At 41.8% G+C, this 8,920-nt stretch overlaps 1 protein-coding gene across 1 annotated transcript; it reads left to right on the top strand.

Moving 5' to 3' along the window:
• The first annotated feature begins 4,290 nt into the window (after positions 1-4,290).
• Positions 4,291-8,920, top strand: fstl3 (follistatin-like 3 (secreted glycoprotein)). Its single transcript, XM_046050396.1, has 5 exons — positions 4,291-4,526; positions 4,931-5,116; positions 6,967-7,182; positions 7,291-7,518; positions 7,640-8,920. Exons 1-5 carry the CDS (start codon positions 4,457-4,459, stop codon positions 7,690-7,692), a joined length of 753 nt encoding a protein of 250 aa, XP_045906352.1. The 5' UTR covers positions 4,291-4,456; the 3' UTR covers positions 7,693-8,920.

Raw genomic sequence — 8,920 nt, 5'->3', positions numbered from 1 at the left:
AAGTTGAACATTGTGGAAAATCTGCTGAGAAATTGTAACTTTGGATAGGCTCCATATCTTGCCTTGACTTTCAACTAAGAAACTAAAAATAAAATTATAGATCTTTTTGTTAAGTCTGGAGACACCAGGGCCATGAGAGTCTGCTATTTAACGTTGAATGAAAACACTTGAGAGCTTTTACAAGTCTTCATGAATGCAGGAGCATGAGGCGTCTGTTGAGGAGATGAACACCAGGGGTTACTCCAGCCCAGTGGGGAAGAGCAGAAAGATCCGGAGCAGCACACAGACAGAGCTAAACGACAGCCACTGTGACACAGAGGGAGACCCTTAGTCACGACTGCCTCGGTGCCCTGCTCTGGTTACAAAGTGAGAGGGGAAACAGAGGGCTCAAGAGAGCGGAAATGTTGACATGGGAGCAGAGAGGGAGGACAGGGGTGGTGGAGTGGGGCTTGTGAGATAGGGGGGTGGGGGGCTGTTTGTATGGGCAGCGCGTGGCCCGACATTAACCTTCCCTATTAATGAACCGCTGGAGGGACTTCACATGGGCAATGTTAAACACAGGAAGGAAGCAGGGAAGAAGAGAATGGAAGAAGAGGAGGAGGAGGAAAGTTGTGTGCAGAGGGACAGAGGGGGTGATTCTATCCGGCCTTGTCACTTTTCCTGCCCTCATTGCCGGTTCAATCAGTAACACACATTAGGAGTAAATTGAGTGGATAGATGATGCAGCTGCTTTCAGCCAGTCTGGGGCAGAGAGAGCAATTACCACTGCTGGGCCCTGTTTAGCCGTGTGACGTACACACCAACACTATGACTTGAGGTAGTGCAGTGGGTGGATTGTAATGGGGTGGGAGTATTTCTTTCTTCTCCACTGATTTGTGTAATAGCAATAAAACAGGTGGTTTCGTTATCACTCTCCACAAAGATATAGACTTGATGTTATTTCACCTGTAAAATGAAGAACAGAATACTGTCACTGAAGGGAAAGTCCCTAGGTATCTTTCAAGGAGGAAAATTGCTATACAATTTAAAGATACAAGCAACACATGACCAAACAGAAGATTATTCTCACTGTGTCAGCCACCAGGAAGTGAATTAACTTGTTGGTGTGACACGGCAACCAAAACATGTGACTCATCCTCAAGGTCTAATGGTCATGCTGTAACTGCTTTAGCTCCTCATAATCACTGACACCGACCTGCCAGCTGTCATTCCTCAGGGCAGACACTGACACAGACACACAGGAATCACTTGTGTGTCTAGAAGACGACAGATGTATCAGGGAGACAACAAGTACATATTAAATGTAGGACTGTCCTGATGTCCAAAAAGGCTAATGACCTTTTTATTAAGTGAGGGCATATGGTGACTTAAGGAGGCTGCAGAGAAACACTGGCCGGCAGAGGATGGAAGATTGAGAGACAGGTGAGGGGCGCCCCCATCTGGACTCGTTGGTTAATTGCAACCACACAGCAGCATGGACTCCCAACAGAGCAGTATGCAGAATGTGCAGTCTTGCAACATGTGGCCAAGTGTGTGACATTATTATTTGCAGTGACCGCTCAGAATATCCTCAAGTGGTATAATAATATGCCTCTCTTAAAGGAGAGTATAATGTCAACCTTTGGCCTATAGTCAACGTTACCCACACTAGATACCCTCCCCTGTTAACTTATAATTAAGTTTGCCACAACAAAGTTTAAATAAATACATAATGCCATTACATTATGGCTAGCTTGTTAGCTAATGTTAACCTTATATTTTATAGTTTCAGCATGAGTGAGTTTTAGCTAACATTAGCTCCGCTAACGTCAATGTCAACTAGGTTAACGCCGTTAATAACGTTACTGCGTATTTATAGTATATCACTTTTTAAGTATGCAGCTGATTCTTTCTGGACGTCCTTTGCTGGCTTAAAGTTTACTAGTTGGCTTACAAGTTTGCTAGCTAACATTGCTTCACTTAGAGGGCAGTGGTGGCCTAAAGGTTATAACTGGTGAAAGTCTTCCAGACTGGCAGGATAAATATCATTGCCACCATTGTGCCCTTTAGCAATGCCCTTAGCTTAGAGGCTAGCAGATCAGACAAAGGTTGGATGGTACAGCTTCCAGGTGTGAATGTGATCAGGGTAGTCCTGAAAAAGAAAGCATTGCTCTTAGTGAAACTCGGCTCATGAATAAAGAAAAGGTGAAAAAAACGAATAAGCTAGCTGACCATTTCACTTGTTTTATTAAACTGTTGATATTAGATTTCATGCTGTATTACCTTTTAGATTGTGGTTGTATGGCTTGCAAAGCTATTATCTATTTCTTCCTATTTCGAATCTGTCATGTTTTTCAAGCTACAATATTGTAACCTAACGGTACATGGCTCAACTCTACATGAATTGGAAGTTAAATAGGTATGACAATAAACAAATCCAACTCTGCTTTTCACAGGATGTTATTGCTAAAAACCTGCTAACGTCCTCCACTAGATGGCAGGGGTGTTTCTGCCTTTTCTGTTTTCTTAACAGGCAAATGTGCAGTGTGTCAGACTGAGCTCCACACCTGCCCTGCCAGAGATGCACCTACTATACATTAGACACAGTCCACCGTGGGCTTCTTCAATGTCATGTTACCCCACAGAGCCTCAGCCACTTGAAAGGGTCCAATAGTTGATGGGACACAGTAAGCTGCAGCTTTATTTAAAGATCATACATTAGTGGGTGCTCCAAAGTCCCCACCATGCTGTATTCATTTGTATGGCTCAGCAGTGATGATCCAAACCATATGAGGAGCTGAGTGGATCTGCAGAGACCCAGTGAAGAGGCAGGCCACCCACAGCCATCACTCATTGCTCCCTTTTTGTCTTTCCTCCCCTCCTAGGTCAGGCAGCATTCCTTCGGTGCCCTGGGGAACTCAGCTGAAGAAGGCAACATCATTCAAAAAGACTCAGATACTACAGCATATGCTACCTTCATTTCCCCCCAACGATCTAAAGGGAACATTTAAAAAAAACCCAGTGATAGACAGACGGGCAGACTCACATTACTTTGGCATTAGTGCATACCTCTCGGTGTCAGGGGGTGAATGAGTGCACGAAGAGAGATGAGACGTGCAGATGTTCTGATTAAATATGATGATAGTGCAGATTAGTCTTTAGGCACCTATAGTGAGTCGTTTTTTTTTTGACGACTGGATGGTGTTAAACAAACATGCCTGTCCCTCTGGTTGACGGATACTGTATATATATCCACAGTATTTCAGTGTTTTCAGTCTCGCTTGCTTTGTCTGTCTGTGTTTGATCACAACTAAAAATGAGGGGGCAGACATGAATGTTCTTGATAAGCTCCAACATAGTCGTGTTTATTGAACTTGATATATTGCTCAAGGGCAGACCACCTTCACTCCCACTCCTCCCCTCGTCTCTCAGTATTATTCTAACTGCAGCTGTAGAGTGAAATATCAGCAGTCATTGATAAACCCAGACAATCAACAAAATGAAGTATAACAATGTTGGAGAGGCAAACGACTTTCATTTATCAAAGTTCTTGATATTCATTTGATTTATCATAATAAGGCCAGATACCTTGTTAAAAATACCTTGGAAGTTATTTGTTACTTTGCTGTGGTGGTCCTCTCTTTCCTCTGAATTTACACTACAAAGAAGAACAATCTAGCTGGATAATGCGGCTTCAAAAGATTATTATTTGAATACAATAATGAGATTTAAAAAAATAAGTATAGGCCACTTTTCCCGCCAAAACCACATGGAGCAGCTTATACACAGAAAATTATGATCAAACCGTCTATGATTTGTTAGAAGAATGATTTCCTCTGAGCTATGCCACATTAAAGAGGGAGATTAGACAATGCAGAACAAAACATCCGGGACCCACCAGACAAAAAAAACAAAAACTAGTCACTTCAAATGCTTATTATAATATTATAATTTCACATTTAGAGTTGATTATGCAATAAAGTATTTTCCCATATACCTGAGGAGCTAACTCAATTAGTCTATTCAATAAGCTGTGTGGGGAAGAAACTTAAAGTTTAATAATGAAAAGGCTAACTCTAAATCTTTTGCAGGACTTGATTAGCCTTTAATTAGTCTAATATGGTGTGAAAATGTTTTGTGAGGTCATGTTTGTGAGTGCCCAGCGTCTGGCGCTGGAGGGCATGGATCATTTCCCGACTCTGGAAATTGAGTCAGAGTCAAACTGTGTCCTGCCCTGGCTTATTACTGGCTGAGAGGCTCGCCCATCCCAGCAGCATAATTCCATCTGGGCTAAATATTTATACAGAGGGGGAACGACATCACTTACCCACAACACATTCATTCACATAAGGGAGAGCTACTTCCACAGTTGAGTTAGAGTGATCCGCTCCATTTGCCAGAGGAACATCACTCCTTTTTGCTGCTATTTGCTCAGACAAGCTTTCAGAACAAGGTCTTGTACTAACTAGAGTACACAATGAGCTTGTTCATTCCTGTTTTTGCTGTGATTCTCACTTTGTATCAGATTGAGAGGAATCCTGCCAGTGGTAAGTGGACTTTTTTGTATTCTGAAGACGTAGGACCACAGTGTGTCATGCTTTTAAAATTATTGGATGAATCCCCTTGCAGTTATCAAAAAGATGGGGTACTTTTCCCCAGAATTCATATTTATGTACTATCTTTACCTCAGCCTTTAAAAAAATAGTGTTTCTACAAAGAGTAGATAAGTTCTCTTTGTATATATACTTGTTAAATAATATGTATGTACAATTAATTTTTTATGAAAAAAAAACAACACTACATTTTTACAATTAGCCATTCATTCAGTGTGTATTGACTTGGAAAAGTCCAACTGACAATAATTCAGAATGATTTATGTATTCATATATTAGCTTATATGTCTTGTGAATAAATTAACTTATTTGATGTAAATTTGTGCTACTATCTCCAGCTGGGATGTGCTGGCTGCAGCAGAGTCAAGATCAAAGGTGTGACATGGTGCTGATGAGAGGGGTGACCAGAGAGGAGTGCTGTGCCGGCAGCCGCCTGGACACAGCATGGTCCAACACCAGCCTGCCCATGAATGAGGTCAGCCTGCTGGGCTTCCTGGGAATTGTCTCCTGTAAACCATGTAAAGGTAAACAAATAAAACCATTAGAAAAAACGAATTAGTTAAATATGGCAAGTAGAAGCAATCAGTTACTAGTAAACAGCAAGGCATAGTATTAGTCATTGCGTGTAAACCAAAAGTTAAATGCTGTACAGCTGCTTTTAACCTACATTTAAATTTAGTCACAATTGTGAATAAACATCATTAAAATATTTCACTGGACTTGGGTTGCTACTGTCAGTGGTAGATTTCAGGTAAGTACTGGGAGTTTTAATCACTACTTACTACTACTACCAGTACTTACTACTGACACACTATCATGTGCAGACTTTAAATCACAGTAACAAAATTGGCTATTCCGTTTCTCAAAATAACTCTCTGTGGAGAGTTAGTGAAAGTCGATTCAGACCATGTCATCTGTGAATCAAGATATTTACACTACGAGTTCCCACTCCAGCTTTCTAACAAAATGCAGACGTGGATGGAGGAGAGGCGTTCCACATAACTCCACCCGGCTGTCCTGAGAAGCTTCGCCTCCTGGAACCTCTGCAAGGTTCATTCAGGTTCACTTGCAGATAAATTCTGTTTTCGTAAGCAGAACTTGCACTACGTGTTCCTAGGCCAAAAATGTGAATTTCTCCATGTTGATAAGTTCCAGTAAAAAAAAACAGCAACTGGCATTTTTAGGAAAACACACCCTACCACAGCCCCAGGTGTCACATGGCTTAGAGAAACTGAGATGTGGAGTGCATTTAGATAAACCTGAAATCAGATAGCACAGTTAAAGGTTGCCTACAGCTTTGTAAAAAATGGTTCAGATAAAGGTAAACAACTGTATCGCATAAAAAATTAGGTTGGTAGGACCTCTATTCTTGGTCCTTCTGCTTCCCTTCTTTCATTATTTGTTCACTTTCTCTAACACTAGTTAAAAATGAGCCCCATTTGCTTTCACAAGCAAAATAAGAGAATACATTCCTGCAGGCTGAAATAAATGCCTGCCACATGCCCAGATGTCTGGTACTCATAATGTGCAACACTATCTTGATCATTTGGAATTCTGTGGGAGTATATTGTCGGTATCATGAATGGCACTTCACTGAAAGTTTAACAGTTGGCTGATCAATTCACAGTAAGACACCTACATCATCACCAGACTGTAATTTGTTTTCAGACATTCCCTTATTGGGAGACAGAGTGAAGAGATAGAGAGCAAATGAATATACAAGAGACACAGTGAAAGATGGAAATCATCCGAAAAAAGAAAAACAACAACACAGCTCTGGAATAAAACAGGAAGTGCTGGTAGAGACAGGAAATAAGAAATAAGTTCCTCATTGTTTACAGAATCCTCAGGACTCAGAGATGATCATCATGTCTCAAGACCCAGAAAGTTCCTGGGAAGAGACCTGTGTGTATTGTCTAATGTTGACTCTGCACTGTGTAGGATTACAGTCCCTCCTGTGCTTTGATATTATGGAGTGTCAGAAGAGCCCGGGGCTTCCTCGTTTCTCAGCCTGTAAACCTCTCTGACAGCTATTTGAACTCCTTCTACCTCAGAGCCCCTCCATCCCTCTGCAGGAGCTTAGCCCAGTCTGTGTGCAGCCGTACACACAGATCTGTTATGAAAACACGCCAGCCTCACATTCCACCAGACGAGACACCCCTGTGTGTAATGGTCAATAAAGAGATGTGATTATTGTAAATATTGTGCAAGGTAAAAATTGTGTTATGGTCTGGGAAAACCCCAGATCTCAAGCTTGTTTTGTATGAAAATGGCCTGGATCACCTGATGTCTGCAGACTTGTTAATACAGTAACATTACACTGACACTGCGCAGTGCTCACGCACATATGAAACCACTTGCTGTGCTTTTGTAGAGACTTGCGAGGGAGTCAAATGCAGTCCCGGGAAGGTTTGCAAAATGAAGACGGGAAGGCCTCAGTGTGTGTGCTCTCCAGACTGCGCTAACATTTCCCGGAAGCATGCTGTGTGCGGCAGCGACGGGAGGTCATATAAGGATGAGTGCACTCTGCTGATGGCCCGCTGCATGGGACACCCGGACCTGGAGGTCATGTACCAAGGAGACTGTAAAAGTAAGCAAGATGTATCGAGTTTTTGCTATTTCCACCCTAAGCTGTTCTGCACAAAAGCAAAAATATTCCACTTTTTTTCTCCTTACTTTTTCTTCATGCATTGCACAGAGTCGTGCTCCAATGTGGTGTGCCCAGGTACCCACACCTGTGTGACGGACCAGACCAACAGTGCTCACTGTGTCATGTGCCGCACAACTCCTTGCCCAATACCCATGCCGTCTGAGCAGCCGATCTGTGGCAATGACAACATCACTTACCCCAGCGCCTGCCACCTTCGCCGGGCCACCTGCTTCCTTGGCCGCTCCATAGGAGTCCGCCACTACGGCCACTGCAACAGTAAGGCTACAAAAACACCGGCCACTTTCTCCTACTTGTCTGTAGTACTATAATTAATATGAAGGATTCTACACCTTTCATGCAAGTAAAATTTGACTCTTTTTTTTTTTTTTTTGTGCAGATCCCCCTCGGAAACCTCAAGATTTCGAAGGCAGCGAGGAGAACGCGGTCTAGACCTTCCTTTTGCAGGAGATGAGTTGGTCGACAAACATTTCCACGTCACACCACTAGCTTCCCATGATGACCTCTTTATTTTTTTTGACAATCACTCCCCCTCCATGCATTTGATATGGAAGACCTCTGTTGGAAGACATACATTAGTGTTACTGCCTCAAAAAGAGCCACAGAAATTTGCGTTAATCTTGTGCTATTTGGGAAACCGAGGCAGATGAACACGTGTCTCGACATAGAAGTATCTCATTTTGGGAGCTCTTTGGGAGATGTGTGCATATTGTAAATAGAATACCACTACTATTTATTGGAGAAGTATCAAACTCTATTTATGTTTTTATCCTAGTAACAAATCCATTTATCCTTGGGAAAGCTGATGCAAAAAATGTATTTATTGTGTTTTGTTTATTGTGTATGTACAATAGCGGTCACTGGCATTACAGTTTTAGCAGTCTCCATTGCCCACAAACAAAACAGCTTTCCCTCATAAGCTGGTGGAAAGCAACTGTAACTTGTTTGGAAAGTTGATACCACCTTACAGTCTGCCAGTGTGGTTTCAGTTCACAAACAAGAACAGGACAACTACAGTTGCACTGTATGTACTTCAGCTTTTGTCTGGAGGTGAGGGGTTCAGCCTAAACAAACCTGTGTAGTGACCCCCCCTGCCGATCACTAAAATTATAAGTTTGGTACAACCCTAACTCCTCCACAATACCTCCTCTGTTGAGTGCTTGGCTTTGTTTTCTAAATGCATTTATGTAGGTCATGCTAGTTCATTCCGTTGCTGTTTTGCTGCTTTGATTTGATTGGATTTTTTCAAGAACTTACTGGATAGACAAATGTAATTAGCATAGTCTGATTGAGAGGGAAATTAAATTTGTCTGAGAATGGGCCTCAATTTAGGCCAACTGAACATACCTGATTAACGCTGCCATCAGAGATGAGTCAATCTGTTCATTGTTGACACTGGTTAACCTGGTAGATGTGGAGACAAATGGCCAATTTCAAATGGTCAGGTTATCCAATCAAATATTTAAACTCAAAAGCAGATGTCTGAAATACTTTAATAAATATTTTCAGTGTATTATGAAACATTTCAATGACTCTCCTGTAAATAACGGTCTCATGTATACCTACCTGTGTACCTACTGTGAATGATAAATGCATCAACATATTTTTGTATTTTTGTACTGCCATTTCAAAACAACATAAAGTTTAATAATTGTGAAAA

This window comes from Micropterus dolomieu, linkage group LG05 (genome assembly GCF_021292245.1).
Source record: "Micropterus dolomieu isolate WLL.071019.BEF.003 ecotype Adirondacks linkage group LG05, ASM2129224v1, whole genome shotgun sequence".
Lineage (NCBI taxonomy): Eukaryota > Metazoa > Chordata > Actinopteri > Centrarchiformes > Centrarchidae > Micropterus > Micropterus dolomieu.
Note: the sequence above shows the minus strand (reverse complement) of the source record. Positions and strands in the feature narration are given on the sequence as shown.